This window comes from Hemicordylus capensis, chromosome 11 (assembly GCF_027244095.1).
Source record: "Hemicordylus capensis ecotype Gifberg chromosome 11, rHemCap1.1.pri, whole genome shotgun sequence".
In the NCBI taxonomy this organism is placed as follows: domain Eukaryota; kingdom Metazoa; phylum Chordata; class Lepidosauria; order Squamata; family Cordylidae; genus Hemicordylus; species Hemicordylus capensis.
In genome coordinates this window covers 3,797,425-3,819,103 of record NC_069667.1, presented here as the reverse complement: position 1 = coordinate 3,819,103, position 21,679 = coordinate 3,797,425, and the positions used below count along the sequence as shown (strand labels likewise).

At 46.4% G+C, this 21,679-nt stretch overlaps 2 protein-coding genes across 4 annotated transcripts in view; one reads left to right on the top strand and one right to left on the bottom strand.

Annotated features, from left to right (window-relative positions):
* Positions 1-21,679, bottom strand: part of LOC128335362 (uncharacterized) — a 161,333-nt gene that overhangs the window by 121,166 nt on the left and 18,488 nt on the right. Inside the window, exon 3 of one of the 3 annotated variants that reach the window (XR_008311579.1) lies at positions 19,547-20,069. The exons of the other annotated variants lie outside the window; for them this stretch is intronic. The gene's annotated coding sequence lies outside the window, so the exon portion shown is untranslated. Of the gene's footprint in view, positions 1-19,546; positions 20,070-21,679 lie in introns of those variants that run through there. 3 annotated transcript variants of the gene reach the window in all.
* LOC128335360 (homeobox protein CDX-4-like) lies at positions 6,579-19,759 on the top strand. Its single transcript, XM_053273434.1, has 3 exons — positions 6,579-7,026; positions 18,699-18,844; positions 19,336-19,759. The coding sequence occupies exons 1-3, from the start codon at positions 6,579-6,581 to the stop codon at positions 19,588-19,590; spliced, it is 849 nt and encodes a 282-aa protein (XP_053129409.1). The 3' UTR covers positions 19,591-19,759.

Below are 21,679 nucleotides of genomic sequence, written 5' to 3'. Positions count from 1 at the left end.
AGGCAAGTTCTAGTTCTGAAGAAGCTCAAGGCTGGTTTTAAGTCTGGATGTCCCAGCATGCAACATACAAGGTGGTCTGCTGTTGCTGGAGCAGACCCAGCATGGAGAAAGCATAACTTTTTTCAAAAAGGGAACACAGACTAATCAATGTGGACACCTGAAGCACTGAATTGCAGGCATCACCAGATGGGCTCCAAACAACATAATGGGCTTGTCTGGTCGTCTGTTTCTGCCAGTGGCTACTACTTTCAGATGCTAGAGGGGAAGTGTAAAACCAATATAGGGCCAGTAAACCTCTCCAGGGGATGTCCCTTCCTATCGGTAGGCAGTTAAAAGCTATTAGACCAGCTCAGTGGGCAGATGCATTGTGAGGAGCAATTGCTTTGACCAGAGAGGAAGGAACAGGACGGGGGGAAGAGACGTCTGAGTGACTAAATTGATTTTACACACCACAACATTTAAGGGAGTTTCAAGCTGCCATTTCTTGGGAGATTATTTCTATGTTCCGAACTGCCTTTCTATCGGCATGCATCCACTTGCTCTGCATGGGACCACTGCAGACAGTTATTATGGTTATTATCTCTGATGCTGTCCCCAATGTGAAGCATAGCATAGGCAAGATACAGAGGACAGAGAGTCCCCAACTTAGAAACAGGTTGCGTTCCAAAATTCTGTTTGTAAGTTGGACGTTTATAACCCACAATGCATATAGTTCCGTGAGGGACGACTTGTTCATATGTCCAAGTTGGAGTTTGTCAGTTGGGGAATTCATTCATTTAATATGTTGTGGAGCTGTGTTTGTAAGTATGGGTTGTTTGTAAGTTGGGTATTTGTAAGTTGAGGAGTGTCTGTATCTCTGGTTTCAGTTCCTTCATTTCCTGTTCCTAACCCCTGCTAACTGAGCAAAGACACACCTTTTTAACGTGGTGATTCTCTTATATTTAGCAGGCGGAGAGCAACTGGCCCTATCCAACCCCAGCACAGCATCCCTCCAGTGGCTGTTGCTGGTGTCTACCTTATGTTTCTTTTTAGATTCTGAGCCCTTTGGGGACAGGGGACCATCTTCTTGATGTATTATTTATTTGTGTAAACTGCTTTGAGAATTTTGTTGAAGAGCAGTATATAAATACTTGTTGCAGTTGTAGTCATATTGTAAACACTGCTTGCACCACTGCTACTTGGTGAGGTGAAGTGAGGTGAGGTGAGGAGAATCCTTCCGTTTAAGATGAGGAGCAATAATGGCTGTTCTAATACAGGGATGGCCCACCTGAGGCTCTCCAGCTGGGGATGATGGGAGTTGTAATCCAATGAAGCTGGAAAGTCTCAGACTGGCTATCCTGTTCTAATAGCTAAAAGAATTAGCTTGAGGTAGCATAAAACTAACTTTCCCATCACTGGCTGAGAAAATGTGATCCTATCAAACAGAAAGGCTGGGGGGGATATAGGAGGGTGCTTGGTTTCCTCAGTTTCTCAACTGAATTATTTTATTATAGTTATCAGTTTACCTATTTTTCTACAGTTGCCCTGCAAAAGGTTCACGGGGGACTCGGGTTTTTGCTCTGGGCTTGGCTTTCTAGATTGCAAAGTAGTAGTGGATGCTGGTTTTCTTGTGCGTCTATGTCAATCCATTGTTTCGAACTTGCTTATGTAGGTATAAACACTTCAAAAATAACGATAAGCATGGAAAGCAATGTTTGTTCTGCTTTAGGGTTCAAATAATGCCTTGAAGGGGCAAGCAGGAAAGGAGCAACAGGTTTCAACAGACAGCACAGCAGCCACCACTGCCGCCATCTTACCCTGACTTCCCCAAGGTAGAGGCCTTTCAAAAGAACACACATTTGCATCTATCGGGAAGATTCCCTGCAGCTGCCTCTGGGGGGACTCCCATGCCAATCTGTCGGCAGCCCTCACCTGTCACCTGAACACCCCTTCAGCAGCCTCTCCCACATGGGAGTCAAACAATGTTGTTGCACACCTAAAACAGGATCCTACATTCACGGAGGACCTGATCAGCACTTCACAGCGAAAAACGCAGTCCTGTCACCACACACACTCAACCAGGACCTGCAGCCCAGCCTGGCTCTTGGATGAGCGTCCCGGGTTGAGACACGTTCGCAAATACCTGCTTGTCACATTGACACCAACACCTTTAGACATACACTTTTAAAAAAAGAATCCCTCAAAATGAATAAAAGGAGGCCCTAATGACTTGGGGTCGGGATACCACCAGGTCTTTCCAGACCTTGAACTGCTTTTGTAACTTTAAAAATAAAAAGGGGAATTGTGAACATCCATTGCAGTTTTTAAGTAACAGTACAAGATAGCTGTCTACACTGTTTGGTCTCTACCAGAGCCCTGGGGTATTAGACAACATGCACAAATAAAGTAAAGTGTTGCCCTTCAGGAGAATGAATGGTGGTTTTATTAACATGCAGGAAGCCAGGCCCTAGGAAAGAAGGGTCGGCAAAGCTGTGGGGAGAGCTGGATTCGGGGCCATGACTGCATTTGGTACCTGGCTGCCAGGTCTACACTGACTGGCAGCGGCTTTCCAAGGTTTTAGGAAGGAGTTTCTCCCAGCCCTACCTGGAGACGGGAGAGGGGTGCTTATCATGTTGAGCAAATATCACAGAAGCCACCCATCCTGGCATTTCACGGAGCTTATGCTACAGTTAAAACAGATCTCCAGAAACGCTTGTTCTTTCCTTTGGCTGATTTATTGTCACCTCTGCATGGGAAGAAAGACAGGGGCTGCTGTGTGGTTTTCAAGTACTGGGCTTTCTGAAACAAATTAGTCGGAAAGGCAATGAAAGGAAAGGAAATCAGGATGGATGGACTACAAAGAAGAAAGAAGCGCTGCATTGTTTCACTTAAAGCAATGATGAGCTCCTCTGAGATTCTATTGATCAGGTCCTAAAATTATGTGCAATGTGTTGAAAAGGAGAATTAAGGGATACAAAAGAAAGGACCACGCACTCCATCCGCAAGCCAGCCTCAAGACATCTATTTGTAAGTCCTATGAAAATCAGCGAGACTGATCAGTATAACAGTATGCAATGAGGAAGTATTATCTATAACATGTGAAATGACTCTTACATTGTACCTGTGATATCAATATATCAACATCACAGGTACCATGACACACAATAGACAAAAGGCCATGACACACAATAGACAGAAGCAAATTGGGATTTGCCACTCAATGGAGATCCTCCCTGAAGAGGAGCATATCCACATGTTACATTTTAAGTGGCATTGTACACTCCAAACAGCAGAGATATACATGTCAAGTGTGAAACAACCAAGTCACTCTGCACAAGATCATAGACACTCTGCCCAAATTGCACAGAATGGGGGGACCAGGTCCTCATATAACGAGTCCTGACTACAGTTCATATCTAGCCTACTACCACCACCACCACTTACTTATGTCCTGCTTTTCTTCCACTTTTCAATTCAGTGGAAGAAAGTTTGCAGAGCGGTTTACACAGAAAGAGCCTCAAGAAGAAGAAGAAGAAGAAGAAAAGATGAAGATGATTCCTTGTCCCCAAAGGGCTCAAAGTCTGAAAAGAAATACAAGGTAGAAACCAGCAACAGCCACTGGGGGGATGCTGTGCTGGGGTTAGGTAGGGCCAGTTGCTCTCCCCCTGCTTAATATAAAGATAATTGACAGCTGAAAGGTGTGTTTCTGCCCAGCTAGCAGGGGTACTAACTGTCTCCTCTGTCTGACAGCAGCTCTCCAGACAGGCTTGTTACCTGAAACTGTTTTTTAACAGGATTTGCTGGGGACTCAAGTGCTGAGATTTCTGAACAAAATGCACAGGACTAGCTCTAGGCTAACCAGGAGTCTGCACAAGAACTGAAATGGACAAGCACACCAATGCAAGACAGAGATGCTGGCTCAGTTAATATGCACTTTGGGCTTACACACCTGACACAAATTTGCCGCTAGATTAGCAACAAGCCCATCTTTAAGCTGTTTAAAAATAATTCTGAGGAAGAAAATGAGAATCTAGCATAGGCTGACCATAAGTTGCTCCACATAGGGTTACTTATCCAACTTTATCCAGCTGAGTCTGCTTCCCCTGCTAACTGGGCAAAGAGGCACCTTTTCATGTGGTGATTCTCTTTATTTAGCAGGGGGAGAGTAACTGGCCCTCTCCACCCCCAGCACAGCATCCCTCCAGTGACTGTTGTTGGTGTCTATCTTATGTTTCTTTTAGAATGTGAGCCCTTTGGGGACAGGGATCCATCTTATTTGTTTGTTATTTCTCTTTGTAAACCGCCCTGAGCCATTTTTGGAAGGGCAGTATAGAAATTGAATTAATAATAATAATAATAATAATAATAATAATAATAATATCACAATCACATATGTCCAAGCCTTTCCAGAAGGCAGACAATAAGGCTTCCTCAGGAAACCAGCCCAGGCACTGAGAACTGATTAGAAACCAGGAGGCATGAGATACTAGTACTTGGGCCAACCAGGTTTGGCAGTGTGCAGTGCCCTTTGAAGCATGGCACCACGTGCACCTGGAGAGGTTGCACACCCCAAAGTGAGCCAGGAAGGTATATCTCATCATAAGGACACAAGAACATCCCTGCTGGATCAGGCCCAAGGAAGCCCATCTAGTCCAGGATCCTGTTTCACACAGTGGCCCACCGGATGCCTCTGGGGAGCCCACAGGCAAGAGCTGAGGGGCATGCCCCCTCTCCTGCCATTACTCCCCTGCAACAGAGGCATCCTGCAACAGAGGCATCCTGCTTCTGAGGCTGGAGGTGGCCTACGGCCCTCCAACTAGTAGCTACTGATAGACTTGTCCTCCATGAATTTATCTAAACCCCTCTTAAAGCCATCCAGGCTGTTGGTTGTCACCACTTCTTGTGGCAGAGAATTCCACAGATTGATTATGCATTGTGTGAAAAGGTACTTCCTTTTGTCAGGCTCCTTCATCTCCCAAGTATCTGCTTTCAGTCCGCAAAGCAAACTTTCCACACAGATCACTTTAATGACTATATAGAACCATGAGCGTTTGTACTGGAGACCATTTCTGCAATTAATATTTGATTGATGCAGCAGAGGTAGAATTACACATTATAAGAATGTGGGGCAACCCCATGTTAGATCAGGACAGCAGTATGAAACAACACAGAGTGTTTCTTAAAACATAGGCTATTGTGGGGTAGATCCTGCTTACAGGGCCTGGAGTCAATTAATTGGCCCAAGATGCAGAAGAGAAGTCCCATGTGAATAAAATGTGAAAATCTTTACAAATGAACTTGCAGGTGATTGTAAGCATGTCTTTTATGCTGTGCTAGATCCCTGTTCCCAAAAATCTCCTTCCCTAAACAAATGATCCAACCCAAATGATCCTTCTTGCTTGGGAAGACCAAGTGTTCGTAGGTACTGGGCATAGGTGTTAAAATGCAAGTGCTTAAAGGAAAGAAAATAAAGCTTGTGTCTGATCAATGGAACAGTTTGGGATACTTTGCGCCTATTTAACAGAGATTTCCCTTTAACAGCTCAGCTCATTAATAAGGGTGCAATTAAGTATCACATCATTAAGTGGGTGGTTTTGTTTTTCCAAATCGTCCCTCCCCCATTTTGCAAGCTCATCAGGGGAATAAGGTCAAAATAGTTTGATCTATTTATTTATTTATTTAGAAATAATTTCCTCTCTGCTTCCTATTTTCATTAGGAATCTTCCTTCACAACTTTTAAAAAGACTTTTAAAAAAAAATAAAAAAGAATAGTGATGGATTTTCATGAGATATTTTTATAACATGTAAGGGTGCTTCACACACAATAATTTATCCTGAGTTGCTCCTTATATTAAAAGTTTTATTGCATTGGAGTTACTTATAAATGTAAGGCCCAATCCTACCAACATGAAGCACTTTAAATTTCCATTAAGAACCTCGTTTACTCCCCCACTGAAATAAACATGACTTAAAATTTAGCTTGGGCAAAATTAAATTGCCACTAACACTAAAAACAAAAACAAATGTGGGGAGGGGAACAACATCTGAGGACCCCTGGAGTGGCGTTTCCCAGGACTGGGGAAGCCAGCAGCCTTGTGGCACCTTAAAGTCTGACCATTTTATTGTGGCATGAGCTTTCATGGACAAGAATTCACTTTTATCAGATGCTCTGCAGGAACATCTCACCAGTGGTGTTTGTTGGCAGAAATCATTGTGTGGAATCCAGGAGGCCATTAGAACAGGGCCCTTTGGAAAATTCTGAGCCTGGACAGAAAGGGTCTGTGTGAGAAAGGAAACACCCCAACTGGCAGCAAAGTGGGGTTGCCGGAATGGCCCACCCTTCATTGGGATGCAAATGTCCTCTGGAAGCAGCCAGCCAGTGATCTGTGACAGCGGGCAGAACCTGAGTCAACTGTTACCCCCAGCACCTGGCAAGACTATTGTTAATCATGTGTAGTAAAGGGACGCCAGGACTAGCATGAGTCATTTATAGAGCCGGCTGGGGCGAGAAAAGAGAGAGTGAGAGAAAGAGGAGGGGGTGGGAGATCCAGCGAGTGGAGCAGGATGCCGGGGCAAGAAAAAGCCAGGGGATGAGCATCATGCATGTGAGCTACCTTTTGGAAAAAGAAGCCAGCATGTATCCGGGATCTGTAAGGTGCAGCAACAACAGCAGCAGCAACAACCTGCCAGCACAAAACTTTGCCTCCACGACCCCCTACACAGATTACATGGGATACCATCATGTGCAAACGATGGACAACCGTGGCCAGCCGTCGGGGTCTTGGGGATCACACTACGGCCTGCAGAGGGAGGACTGGAATGCATATGGCCCGCCAGGACCTTCCAGCACGGTGACACCCACGCAAGTGAACGGATCGTCTCCCGGGCAGGTTTCCTACAGTTCGGCCGATTACAGCTCCCTCAATCCCACTGGATCGGGGGCTTTGCCTCCTGTAGATACTATTAATACAGAGCAACTCTCTCCCCACAGTCAAAGACACAGCTCTTACGAATGGATGAGGAAAACAGTCCAGTCCACTTCAACAGGTATGTTGGGGAGGACGAAAGTTGTGCTGCTAAGTTGTAAGTTAGATTCTGTGCCAGGTTCATCCCCACCCCTCCAGGGATAGGGAAGGATGGAGAATCTTTGCCAAGATGAAAAGATCCTCTCCCTGTTGCTCGTTTACTGATGGTGCCTTTGAACAATGACTCTGATTTATTATCCTTCTGACACTGATAAAGGAAGAAATAAAAAAATCACATCAGGATTCAGAAGCAGAAGCTGCTTTCAGGGAAATGATAAGCCTTAGCTGAAATAACAAAAAAGGTATTTTAAATGCAAAGGGTAAGGCTGCAATAAGAAAAAGGCAATTTTAACACTTCATTTAACATTGTGTATTAATACATTTCAGATTTATTTTTCCTCGTGTTCTACTAGTTTGTATGGCAAAAGAATCAAATCAATTTTGAGGAGAAATTTTGCATCCCCTTAAAGCTTCACCTCCTCAGAAGCCTACAGGATTCACGAGAGGAAGGTCTGTTACATTAGATCCTGATAGGTTCAGTTGCAGGTTTTCATATAAAAATTAACAATTCAAATAGAAACACTGGATGAAAGGGCCTCCTCCACTTTAAAATGCTAGAGCCCTCAGAGAAGGCAGGAACCTTATATACACAACAGAGCTAGCTTGATCTTTTGATAGGCCATTCTCTGGAATGTTAACAGCAGGCTGGCAAAAAGAAAGGTGGCTGTCAGTTATAAAGTATATTCCAAACCCTCAGGGAAATATTCTGTTTGATGACAGAAGAGAATAAAGGGGGGAACAGTACCTTTAGCTTATGAAATATCATTCAGTCACGATGCGGGCACGGGGCAAAGTCAGAAACCAACACAAAATCCTGACTAAGGAGAGACACGGAAGCCAGGCATATGATCTGAGTGATTCAAATCACAGCGGGCTCTGTGATTTGATCACCTCTCATAAGAGATGGTGGAAACTGCAACCAGTAGTATTGAAATATTTCCATACCACTTTTAATCAAAAATAGTTTAATTGAAAAAAGTTCCTATAGCACTATGAAATAAAAAGATAATTGCCTGACCCAAAGAGGCTCGCAGCCTTAAAAATGAATAGCAAAGGGGACGCCAACAAAAGCCGCTGGGAAGGATTCATGCTGGGTGGAAGCAGAACGGGAGCTCTCCCCTGTTAAAGAGAGCCAATACTTTTAAACAGGTGCCTCTTTGCCCAGATAGAGTAAAGTAAAGTGTGCCGTCAAGTCCATTTTGACTCCTGGTGCCCACAGAGCCCTGTGGTTGTCTTTTGGGGTTTACCATTGGCTCCTCCCGTGCAGTCTGAGATGATGCCTTTCAGCATCTTCCTATATCGCTGCTGCCCGATACAGTACTAGCGGGGATTTGAACCAGCAACTTTCTGCTTGTTAGTCAAGCATTTCCCAGCTGCGCCATTAGCCCAGATAGTAATATCAGTACTCCATATTCAAATAAATGGCATCCCCATTGCAAAATGAATTTACCAAATCAGGCCCACCTTCCTGCGAAAAACACTGTGGATAATGCTGTGAGAAAAAAAGAGAGGTGCTCTTCGCTTTCACAGGTAACAGCTGATCCCATGGCCATTAAGACAATATTATAAGACACATTCTTCCCTATCTTTTCCTGCTTGTATACAAAAGTCTGATTAGAGCACTGAACATCCAAGAGCCTAAATGGTGATACTATGGTTTATTACTAATAAAGCCGTATGGATGGCTTGGGAGAGCAGTTATGAAGGGAACAACGGGTTATTATACAGTATTACCAAAGGAAAGCTTATACTGAAAACTCTCTCATCAAAAATACAGGGGGAACTCATTGGAAAGTTCTCAGTTGGAATGAATACGAGTTATCTTTATATCCATTTACACACACCCCCACTCCAGTCATCCCTGGGGATAATCCTCGTTTTAGCGCAAGAGTTGCCATGCTTCCGGTTCCAGAGCTCTCCCCCCATCTCTTCAAGCTAAATCTTGGAGGCACACACCCTAGAGACGGTGAAGCGCATGGCCTGCTCCTATTGTAGAACTACTGCTAGCATAGCCAAACAAAAGGACAAGCATGCTCATTCGTTTTAAATTAAGGGCAATCCAGCTGTTCAGAGTCAACGAATGCCGTGTACTGGACGGCAGGCTGTGTGTGATGCTGGTGGTTGTGGATGTCCGGCTGCCTTTCCAGGGTTCTGGTTGAAAGCATCAGGGTTCTCAAAGTACCCAAGTTTCCCTATGACCACCTGTGAGTGTTAGAAAACATGGTATAGACAGACAGAGAAGATTCTGTAAAACATGTCCTGTCTCAACATTGGGTCACAGGTTTTGCATTACACTTTAGATCAGTGGTTCTCAACGTGTGGGTCCCCAGATGTTGCTGAACTACAACTCCCAGCATCCCTAGCCCCATTGGCCTTTGGTTAGGGATGCTGGGAATTGTAGTTCAGCAACATCTGGGAACCCACATGTTGAGAACCACTGCTTTAGATGGACAGACAATTCCAAGCAAAGTGTTAGGAGACCCTTTGACAGATAGCAAGAACACTGTCGCCTTGCTGGGTAAGACCAGGAACTATCTAGTCCAGTAGCCCCGCACTAAAAACAGCCAGCCAGATGCCTGGGGGAGCTCACCAGCAGAGCGTTACACAATAGGCAAGCTCCACTATTTGACAAATAGTATTCCCCCTACACACACACACACACACACACACACACACCATGTTCAGAAGTCCACTGCCTCTAAGTGTGGCGATTTGCTTTGTCATGGCTAAAAGCCACGGAAATACCATTCCTCAGTGCACTGATTTTTTTAAGGCTACTCAAGAAAGAGGCCCATACCACAGCTTGTGGCAACTTCACTACTGCCAACAGGAAGCACTGCTCCATACCACACAAGCTTAACACTTAAGTATTAAGCATGTGTGGTACGGCGCAGTACTTTCCGTTGGCAGTACTGAAGCAGCTTCTGCCAATCCATTCCTTGGCATGACCCCCCAGTTTTAGGACAAGGAGAGGAGAAACCCATTTCTCTCGAAGCTTCACTTTGCTCCATTCATAACTGAAAAGACCTACATTATGTCCTCCACTCAACAGCGTTCTTTCCTCCACCCCCCACTAAAATATTCCCACCTCTTCAGTCTTTCCTCATGGGGAAAGGGCTCCAACCCTAGGAGAAGAGCTGGTCTTGTGGTAGCAAGCATGAATTGTCCCCTTTGCTAAGCAGGGTCTGCCCATGGTTTGCATTTGAATGGGAGACTGCATGTGTGAGCACTGTGAGATATTCCCCTTTGAGGATGGGGCCGCTCTAGGAAGAGCACCTGCCTGCTTGCATGCAGAAGGTTCCACGTTCCTTCCCTGGCAGTATCCCCAAGGATAGGGCTGAGAGAGACTCATGCCTGCAGCCATGGAGAAGCCGCTGCCAGCCTGTGTAGACAATATTGAGCTAGATGGACCAAGGGTCTGACTCAGTATATGGCAGTGCCTTATGTTCCTCCTTGATCCTTTCCACCGCCCTTCTCTGAACCTTCTCCAGCCTGGCAATATGATTACTACATTTATATCTCGCTCTTCCTCCAAGGAGCCCAGAGCGGTGTACTACATACTTGAGTTTCTCTTTCACAGCAACCCTGTGAAGTAGGCTGGGCTGAGAGAGAAGTGACTGGACCAGAGCCACCCAGCTAGTTTTATGGCTGAATGGGGATTTGAACTCGAGTCTCCCCGGTCCTAGTCCAGCACTCTAACCACTACACCACGCTGGCAATACCCTTCTTGAGAGAAGGAGATCAGAACTGTACACAATATTGCAACTGTGGCTACAACACAGATTTACATAACAATGTTATTTAAGTGTAGAGAGTTTTAAGTATGGCAAGAACAATTTGATGGGACATTTGTCATCAATATCTTGAAAACTTGGAGACATGCTTCAAAGACTGCTGAACAGGGTCAGTCGCTAACACAGCCGATGGCCCATACTCTCCAGTTTGTCCCACGGCTCCTAAAGGCTTATTTAGCACCCACAGTGAAAAGGGCTCTACTGCAACTTCAGGGCCATTAGACCAGGGGTTCCCAGCCTTGGCCGCAACATCTGGGGATTATGGGGAGATGGGTCCCAGCCTAGGACTGGCCAAATTCATCTCTGCTTTCTCACTTTGGCCTGGTCTATAAATGCAGCAAAGTGAGGTGGGAATAAGGGGGAAGAGAGCTGGGGTGGTAGATCAGACTGCATCACTTTCAGACAAGAAAAGGGGCAGATACCACTTTTGAATGACCCTCCCTGAAGTTAGAAAGCTAGCATGTCAGTAGAAAAAACCCTTGGCCAGCCAATGTGCTTAGAGGGAAAACTGTTCCCAACCTTGGGTCTCCACCATTAAAAAAGGTTGTTGGGCGACAACCCCATCTACAGTGGCTGAAGGCTCGTAGGAAGCTGCTGTCTACCGAGTCAGACCTTTGGTCCATCTAACTCAGTATTGTTTGCACAGACCAGCAGCGGCTTCTCCAAGGTGGCAGGCAGGAGCCTCTCCCAGGCCTCTCTTGGAGACAATGCTATGGAGGGAACCTGGAATCTTCTGCATGCAAGCAGGCAGATGCTCTTCCCGGAGTGGCCTCATCCAGTGTTCCCTATAAACAGGGATTGCCACATGTTGGTGACTACAACCTCCCCCCCCCCCCCCATGATCCCCAGCCCAAGGCCACTGCAGCTGAGGACGCTGGCAATTGTAGTCTATAACATGTGGGAACTCCTGTTACAGGGAACACTGGTGCCCTCCCCTCAGGGGATTATCTTCCAGTGCTCACACATGTCGTCTCCCAACCAAATCCAAGCCAGGAGGATCCAGCTTAGCAAAGGGGGCCATTCATGCCTGCTACCACAAGACCAGCTGCTCTTCATTGCCATGCCCAGGAGACAATGGCAGCCCCCATGAAGCCCAAGTAAAGCCAAATATCCTGCACAACCCCCCCGGCACTAGGCAGGAGATGACTGATCCCGCCCTGCAGGGCTGCGCGTTGCCCAAGACCTTTAAGGGAAATGGAGCCATCACAGAAGGCAGGTGTGGGACACCATCTCCGAGCTCCAGGAGGAACGCTCTGGGAAGGCTCACGCTCCCCAGCACGCTATGCATGGCTTCCAAGGTGGTGCTGGGGCTCGACGGGGCTCTGTTCCTCTCAAAGGGCTCCTCCCCAGCGGTGAGAAAAGCCCAGCACTGCACAGAGGTCAGTGCAGTAGGAAATGGCTCTTGGGTTGAAGAGGTGGTTGTTGCTGCTTTGCCAAAGGGGCCCCCATTGGAAAAACAGTGAAGACCATTGCTCTAGGCCGATCAAGCCCAACGAGTGAGAACTGAAGTTTGCAAGACAGCATAGGAAGAGCTGGAACCTCTCAGTGGCTGCTTCACACACACGCCAAATGCTCTATGCACACAGATTGCTTGTCCCTTGTATGTATATTGCCACACAGGACAGATGTGTGCTTATTCTGCCATGTGCAGAACAGCCACTAGTCACTGTAGCTTAATGGAGCCTCCAGGTTCAGGAGCAGTATGCTGCCAAATACTAGGCACTGAGGAAAAAAACTGCAAGGGGTAGTTATTGGAATCGTGCATGGCTTGTGAGCTCCTAAATAGATCCTGCCTGGTTGCTGCTCAAAACAGAACATTGACTAGAGCAGGAGTAGGCAAGGGGTGGCACTCCAAATATGATTGAGCTGCAACTCCCATAATCCCCAACTGTAAGAAGTTGTGGCTAGGGGTGATAGGAGTTGTAGTTCAGCAACATCTGGAGAGCAGTGCATTGCCTACACCCCTGGACTAGAACGTGCAGCCCACTAATGCAATCCCAATGTTCTTAGGACATATAGGACAGGGACCCAACCCACTCCCAATCTGGGCATCTGGCAGAAAGTCAGGTGTTCCTTTGTCACATGTGAGAGACTCCAAATTCCTTCATAGAAGTGACAGCTGGGTAACTGCTGGTTGCTCGTCTTAGATCAAGCCCCGCTCAACTCTGGCCCTCCTGCAGATGTTGGCCTACAACTCCCAGAATCCCTGGCTACTGGCCACTGTGGCTGGGGATTCTGAGTGTTCTAGTCCAAAAACAGCTGGGGGCCCAAAGTTGAGCAGGCCTGTCTTAGATGCTTACAACCAGTGTTCCCTCTAACAGGGATCCCTAGATGTTGTTGTCTACAACTCCCAGAATCCCCGGCTACAATGGCTTTGGCTTGGGGGTTATGGGAGTTGTACTCAACAACATCTGGGAACCCCTGTTAGAGGGAACGCAGCTTGGAACACAAGAAAATACCTTTTATTGAATCAACGCCCACAAGACAACAGAATGCTTTCCTACAGCATCCACCTTTGGCCTGAAGAAGGTCCTGACCAAACCAGATTGCTTTTATTCTCTCACCATTAGGAACCAAGCAGCACCTGAAGTCTGTGGCTGACATCCTGACTTGAAAGTCCCATTGAAATTGATTTCTAATCATTTCAGTGGGACATCTGTTGAGTAACCTGCCAGGATCCCAGATCGTAAGTTGTAGGAACTTAGGAAGCTGCCATATACTGAGACAGACCCTTGGTCCATCTAGCTCAGTATTGTCTTCACAGACTGGCAGTGGCTTCTCCAAGGTTGCAGGCAGGAGTCTCTCTGAGCCCTATCTTGGAGATGCTGCCAGGGAGGGAACTTGGAACCTTCCTCCAAGGAGCCCAGGGCGGTGTGCTACATACTTAGGTTTCTCCACACAACAACCCTGTGAAAGTAGATTAGGCTGAGAGAGAAGTGACTGGCCCAGAGTCACCCAGCAAGTCTCCTGGCTGAAGGGGGATCTGAACTCAGGTCTCCCCAGTCCTAGTCCAGCACTCTAACCACTACACCACGCTGGCATATCTAGACCATGCACCCTTCTTCAGTCCATTTAAATCAGGCTTTCAAATGGGTTATGGGAATGGAATGGCCTTGGTGAGTTCTGGCGGATGATGTGTGTCCAGAGGTAAAGAGAGAGAATCAACTCATCACTCCTGCACCTCTCCATGGCCTCTGACACAATGAATGACACCATTTTGATAACCCAGGTTGAATAGCAAATAGGGATTTTGGGTCTGGCTTTTGAGTGGCTCTTTAAAAAAAAAAATCTGAGCACAACAGCTTGTCATCAGTGGCTAGCTGAGCCCCCTGGGCTTTGATGTGCTGTACTGTATTCTCTCAAATAGAAGGCTCTCTGAATGTAAGACGCTGCCTTAGGAACATAGGAAGCTGCCATATACTGAGTCACACCATTGGTCAATCTAGCTCAGTATTGTCAACACAAACTGGGAGCTTCTCCAAGGCTGCAGGCAGGAATCTCTCTCAGCCCTATCTTGGAGATGCTGCCAGGGAGGGAACTTGGAACCTTCTTCTCTTCCCAGAGAGGCTCCATCCCCTGAGGGGAATCTCTTATGGTGCTCACACTTCTAGTCTCCCATTCATATGCAACCAGGGTGGACCCTGCATAGCAAAGGGGTCAACTCATGCTTGCTACCACAAGACCAGCTCTCCTCTTTGAGTCTACTGCTACAAGTATTTATATACCATCTTCCAACCAACCATAGTTCTCAAAGCATTTTACAGTATTTACACAATTTTTTTAAAAAAATGATTCCCTGTCTCCAAAGGTCTCATAGTCTAAAAGAAATGGCAGATAAGACAGTGAAGTCATTCACACAATCAGAAACTGTGTTCTGCCCGGGTTCGGGAACTGTGAGTGCTATGCTCTCAATTTTTGGTTGTGTGGAAGCAAGGTAGGAGGAAAAACTGGGTAGCTTTGCCTCACAGGAACATAGGAAGCTGCCACATACCGAGTCAGACCATTGGTCCATCTAGCTCAGTACTGTCTACCCAGGCTGGCAGCAGCTTCTCCCAGGTTGCAGGCAGGAGTCTCTCTCAGCCCCATCTTAGAGATGCCAAGGAGAGAACTTGGAACCTCCTACCTTGCGCCTACACAGTCACTTCTACGCAGGTTTTCATTTTACCTTGCTTCCACACAAGTGAAAATTGGGAGCACGCACAGCTCCCAAACTCAGGTAGAATACAGTTTTTGATTGTGTGAATGACCTCAGCCAGTGGAGGGATGCTGTGCTGGGGTTGGATAGGGCCTGTTGCTCTTCCCCTGGTAAACAGAAGAGAATCGCCACTTTCAAAGGTGCCTCTTTGCTTGGTTCACAGGATGCTTGCATGATGCAGCTACTTCCTATCAAACTGCCCAGTCACAACATGGAAGTGGGGCTTGTATACTGCAGGAACCTCTGGGAGAGGCGATGCATCTCTATTTTCTACACCCTCCTGCCTCATCTCTGACTGGGGCCAAGCCATCCAGTCTAAGCACACTGGCCAAGCTTATTGGACCTCATTATTGGACCTACGTGTACCCCCAGAACACACCCAGGACTCCCCAGTGGCCATGGCTTGCAGGGTCCATTGGCTGGTCAAAATAGGCACTCTCTTCTTGTTGATGTTCATGTTGGCTTAGGGTTATGTCTATCGTAACCCACTCAGAGCCTCTGGAACTGGCAGAATAAACTCCAGACTGATGGAGGTGATCTGTTTATAGATGTGGTGCGGAGATACCCAACTACCCCAGCCTTGTAGCAAGAAAGGCTATCAGAACAGGAAGGCGCTTTCTGCACCCCTAGTCTACAAGTTCCTCCAGCCCAAACGGCTGCCGGGGATCATTTCCTTTGGCACAGTCATAGCTGGGAACCCATCCAGCAAGTCCTGATCCAAACACATCACTGAACACATTGATTTGGCAAACCTGGTTGGTAGGTAAATATTGTCTCAACGCTACTATACCAACATCTGATCAAAACCTAGCCAAATTTACATTTTCTCAGATGCGGGGTTTTGGTCTGTGCTCTCTTTTCCAGGAACAGGCTGGAATGTCAGGGTGAAGGTTGATCCACAGTGGCACCCCTAGATCAATGGAGTCACTGTTTAGTTTTGCAGTTATTAAGACCCTGAGAGAATAAAAAGGCCTTCACCTGGTGCTAAAAGGTGCCGCACCTGTATGTGCCAGGAGAGGTTCCAGAGAGAGAGAGAGAGAGAGAGAGCGCACATTCCACAAACTGGGCACCACAACCCAAGAAGGCCCCATCCCAGGTCAACCCTTGCTTCACCTCAGATGGTGAGGGCAACCTGAAGAGCTTTAGTGCATGGGCAGGTTGATGCAGAAGCAGGTTTTCCTTCAGGTATCCAGGTCCTAAAGCTATGTAGGGCTTGTAAAGGTCAATGCCAGCACCTTGGATTGTGCTCAAAACGGGGGGGGGGGCTTAGACCAGGGGATCTCAAACATGGGTCCCCAGAGACTGTCACTAGACTACAACTCCCATCATTCTCAGCCACAACAGCCTTTATCATTATTTCTTTCTATAAAATCAACAGTGTAGACGACACTTGGCAGAAAACCATCAACCAAAACAATATCAGCTCTAGGGGCACGGTCCAATGTAAATTTTTGACACTACAGGGAGGGAAGCAAGATGCCAGGATGAAAGCCCATCACTTGTATTTAAACTTTGTGCAATGAGGATGAAGCAGTTAAATGAAAGGCTTCACTCAAAGTAAAGCTAGTCATGAAGATTCTCCGCTGGCTTCTAAGGAGTCCCACCATTAAATCAGTTGTTAACCAACAATGGCCTTCATGAGGGAGCTGGTCTAAATGTGCATCAGAACCCTTTCTCCATCGCTTTGCAGATTCTACTGGCCTCCATTGAAACTGTTTGTACGGGGAATGATGCCTGTCAGTGAGAATGTCAATATGGCTTCCTAAGGCTATCGCACTGCAAACTCCATGCAGAATTCACAGACAGAGCCAAATGCACAAGTGAATTCTGTGACAAGAAGGATGTCAATTGATGTAAAACGGGTCAGGCAGCAGCAGTAGCTTGAATGCCAATTTATTTGGTTTGGCAAACTAGTTGTGAGGTCTCCACATCCCCCCCCCCCCCGCCCCACTCAGGCCCACTGTCTTGAGTTCGCCTCCGCCACAGTAAGCAACAGACGCTCTTTCAACACTTCCTTCTGCTTTGATATGCATCCCAGCTCTTCCTTCTCCTCCTTTTCTTCAGCAGTTATATTGCCGGAAAGGGTGATGATTTTCACAGCAAATAAAGAGGCCTTCCCTTGGCTTTTATTGTCTTCAGAAGAAATGCTGGGTGCATTTTATGACCAGTGGGAAGGTCCTTCCCTGCAAGCCGAGGCTGAGACACAGACTGCTAGAACAACGGGAGGATCCTAATAAAGGGCAAGCACCAGGTCACCACCTGATTCCGGCAAAAGATTACAATGGCCTCAGAAAGAGATCTCTCCCCTCACCCCTCATTTGGATCCTCTCATACATTTTCTTTGTTTTCTGACCCTAACCAGTAGCGTCTGGTCCTAAGGCAGGGGTGTAACTATAATAGGTCAAGGGGAGACCGTTGTCTGGAGGCCCACCTTGGGTCCCCCCAGAGGCAAGTCACATGACTGACTCCCCCAGCCACGCACCCGCCCAGGCTTCCTTCAGTTGTATTCATCCTCCAAAATGGATGTGAGTGTTGAGACCTGGAGCTCCCAGAACAGCATGTCTTACTCTAGGACCATTCAATGACTTGCATCCTCCACAATTTGCAAAACCTTTTAAAAACTAATTTAGGATGATGTTCTCTTGTGGCACATAGGATATATATATATATATATATATATATATATATATATATATATATATATATATATATATATAAAATTATATTTATATTTATATTTACTTCAGTGAGGGGGGTGGCATTTTAAAATCTTGTCTCTGGGCCCACTCCAACCTTGCTACGCCCCTGTCCTAAGGAGCCAGGGGGATGCCAAGGCAGGCAGCTTTGGATTGCTCCCCAGCACCCCCACACACAGGCCATTCCTCAGGTGGCGCTGCACTGTTACATCTGCTATTCGTGGCTAACTCTGATCACGTTTCCGCTGGAGAAGGGTTTGCAAGCCCCGTTGAAACCCTGTTGTTTCAAGCAGCTCAGATTGCTCCTCTCTCTGCCGCACGGCCTGCAGCCGGGACATTCATCAAGAAGAGTGGCCAAGCAGTTAACCCCGCAGCTCTACCTGTTGAATGGCCAGCTTGCCGGCAGGGTGGGGAGAGAGAAGCAACCTCAGCTGTCTCCTTTGGTGCTCCCCATCCCGGCGTGTTAGGACCAGATGCTATTGCCTTCTAGTAGCCCACGGAGGAAAGTTGCTTCTTTTGCACGCCCATGGAAGAGTCCTACACCCATAGAAGGGACCCTACAACAGCAAGAGGAATCTCGGAAGTGTGCTTCCACACTGAAAAAGTTGCTGTTTTGTCGGGTGGTTAGTTGTTGCAAGATTGCTCCCCCCCCCCTTTACGATCCAAAGGGAGGCATTTTGCAGCTGTTCCAGCAGCTAGTCTGGGATGTGCCCTGGAGGCAGAATCAGTATTATCGTTGCTCCTGCTATTATAGATGAGAGGGCTGGGCGGGCAGGAGTGGGGACCAGGACGGGTGTCTCCAGCTCAGAAGCATATTGTATATTCCACCCAGCCAAGACACACACACACACACACACACACGCATCACAAGTACAAATGAGAGAGACATCAGACTTCCAGCAAAAAATATCTATGCAGATTTGTGTGTTTTGCTTATCTTTCCAAACAGGTAAAACAAGAACCAGAGAGAAGTATCGTGTTGTTTACACAGATCACCAGAGATTAGAACTGGAGAAGGAGTTTCATTACAACAGATACATTACAATCAGGAGGAAGTCTGAACTGGCTGCAAACCTAAGACTTTCTGAGAGACAGGTAGGGTACATACAGCATAAATACATCAGATTCCCTGTCTGATGCAGGACAGGCAAAGCAACATGCTATTTGTTAGCATGAGAAACAGGCTGATTCATCAAGACAGTTTATTCTGTAAAGTAAAATTGCCTTACAGACCATCCATGTAAAAGGGATTACAGTGAGGGGCAGAATGCAAATGAGTGTTAATACTGCCTCCTGGCCAGTGGAGTAGAGACAGGGGGAGGGGTCTCAACCTTAAGTTCCAGTATGTTGTTAGATGAAGACCTACCAAGAAGAATGCATGCATTTATGAAGTTGCTTTTGTACAATGTTTAGCTAGCCCTTTGGGGACGGGAATCCATCTCATTTATTTATTATTTCTCCGTGTAAACCGCACTGAGCCATTTTTGGAAGGGCGGTCTAGAAATCGAACAAACAACAACAACGTAGCAGATTATATGTTCTCATGAGCAACTTAGCTGACCGTCGTTTTCTGTCTCCCCTTGAAGGTAAAAATCTGGTTCCAAAATCGAAGAGCCAAGGAAAGGAAGCTAATGAAGAAGAAAATGACAAATTTTGACGGCAGCAGCCTCAGTTCAATCCAGAGTGACTCTGGTTCCATGAGTCCTATCCCACTTCCTGACCCCCAGACTCATCCAGAAATGGCTGGTACTTTATTTCCGCCACCGCCCCCTCCTCCTCCCCCACCTTCTCTTCCAATGAATGGCTTGCAACACAATGGGAATCTTCAGCCATCTCAGTAGGGCCATATTCCATCTCATGCAGAACATGATAACCCAGGGAGTACACGGAGCACTCCAGTTCACAAAGGGGTGGCCAGAGCTGTTGGCAAGAGACCCCTGGCATCACAACAGCCATCTGCTACGTACAGAGAACCTCCTTTCAAATACAACAGCCTGTAGAACAACAGAGCAGTCTTTGGTAGGGACCCTGTTGTCTGACAGCAGCTAAGGTCGGGAACAACGTGCTCTTGGCTGGAAAATTGGTCTGGATAAGGACAGGGAGAAAGGATCGCGGTTGGAGGAGCCTCGGGAACGGGTGGATGTCCTTGTACTGTTGGCTCTGCACTTTGCCCGATTTGAGACTGAAGAAGTTGTACACTCAGCCATGGATTCTTTGCATTGTAGTTTTATTCTGTGCATGTAACCGGGTGGAGCTATTGTCAGCTACCAGGAAAATAAGCATCACTGCAAGGTTGAGGCAGCATAGCTTTGCTGTGATTCTGCAGAAGCACAGGAATAAAAGCACAGAATATGGTGCTGTTTGCAAATTTCAGCTTCGCTTTCTTTCTTTCTTTTTTAAAGGTCAAGTTTCTAGACATAATGGCCAACATCTAGTGTATGGTGAGCAAAGCGGTGCTAATGCAAGACAACCGCATGGCTGGCTACATAGCGTCCCGGGGGTGCTCAAAGTCCTGCTCTTCTGCAAAAGGCACCTGTGAAACCAAGGAGGGAGAGGCTTCACAGCAAGGGGCATACCACCTTGTGGCACATGCGGAAACATCCCTGCACTGGCGTAGTGTGCTAATCCAGAAGGCAGCAGGTCCAAGCCTTAGCGCGTCTGGCCAGTTCAGTCTACACTTGCACAAGTGCTTCTTCAGACTGGATGTTGGCCAATATGTTTAAGTGCTAGGCTCCAAAGTAGATGCGGCACGCACTTGCAGTTACTTTCCCTCCAAATTATTAGTTTTTGAAACCCAAAGCAAGCAGCAGTGAAAGAGAACGAGTTGAAAACAGGAATCACAAGTTGCTTAGCCCTCTCCTTCTAAATATGTCCCTTGGTCAACAGGTTTCTTCCAATGGATTTTTCACCCCAGGGAGAAAGGTGATTTTGAGCGGGGGGTGGGGGGGAACCAAGAGTGCCCATACCTACTACTGTTTTGTTTTTGGTTTTTTTTAAGGGAAAGATGCCCCAACTGTGTGCTGCATTAAGTGCTGGTAGGTCAATTTCATGCAAAGGAAAGCAAAACAAACTTAACTCCTGAGTTTCTACTAGGTCAGTGGAAACTGCTAGATACGTGCACTTTTAAATTAGTCATCTTGTTAATTACTCGTTCTTGGAAGCAGTTTCCAAGCTGTAAGCCCTAGACCTTCTTTTGTAGTTGTTGGTGTTGTTTTTTAGGACAATAGAAAGCTACATGCATATAAATAATTTTTCAATAAATGACTTCAACATGTTTCCTTTGGAGTGTGATGCAGAACTACTGAAGGAAATGCCAAAGCACAAATTTCTTTTCACCACCATCCAACTATTTATTTGATCATAGTATGTGTGTGTTTTTAAAGATCAGCTGAAAGGAATAGTTTGAAAATGATTATATGATGGCTCATGTCGGGATTTTGGTAGAGCTCTGCTAAAGGAGATCAAGGGTCCTCACATACATACAGTTTTAAAGTTTAACCTTCATTCTTCATAAAACACTCCCTCCCCAAACCAACAACTCTTCTTCTATTGCTGGGCCATTATCCCAGACCCTAATCGCATGCAGAGGAAGATGGCTCAATGTTCTTGTGTGACTGAGAAAAACTTCACCTGGACTAAGAATCAAACTCCCAGGCCTGCAAAATAACTATGTGGACAGAGGACCTAACAACCAGATACCACTCAGAATGTGGGGGGAGTTCAAGGCTTAAGAGTTTACGCTACTGAATCATAGGAAACCCATCCTGATATTAATGTACTTAAAATTAATGTACTAGTTTATCATATTTAAATGCAGGGTAGAAAATTCATCATTTATACCTCCAGTGTCAATCAATCCCATAAGGCACTCAACAAGCAAGGCTCCAATTCACATTGATATCAGTGGACGACACAGAAATAAAACTGCAA

What these genes read in the sequence shown, in the direction of transcription:
- LOC128335360 (XM_053273434.1), top strand. Translation starts at nt 6,579, where the DNA reads ATGCATGTGAGCTACCTTTTGGAAAAAGAAGCCAGCATGTATCCGGGA. An exon ending in AGTCCAGTCCACTTCAACAG is followed by an intron (nt 7,027 to 18,698) that starts GTATGTTGGGGA and finishes CTTTCCAAACAG; the next exon opens with GTAAAACAAGAACCAGAGAG. An exon ending in TAAGACTTTCTGAGAGACAG is followed by an intron (nt 18,845 to 19,335) that starts GTAGGGTACATA and finishes CTCCCCTTGAAG; the next exon opens with GTAAAAATCTGGTTCCAAAA.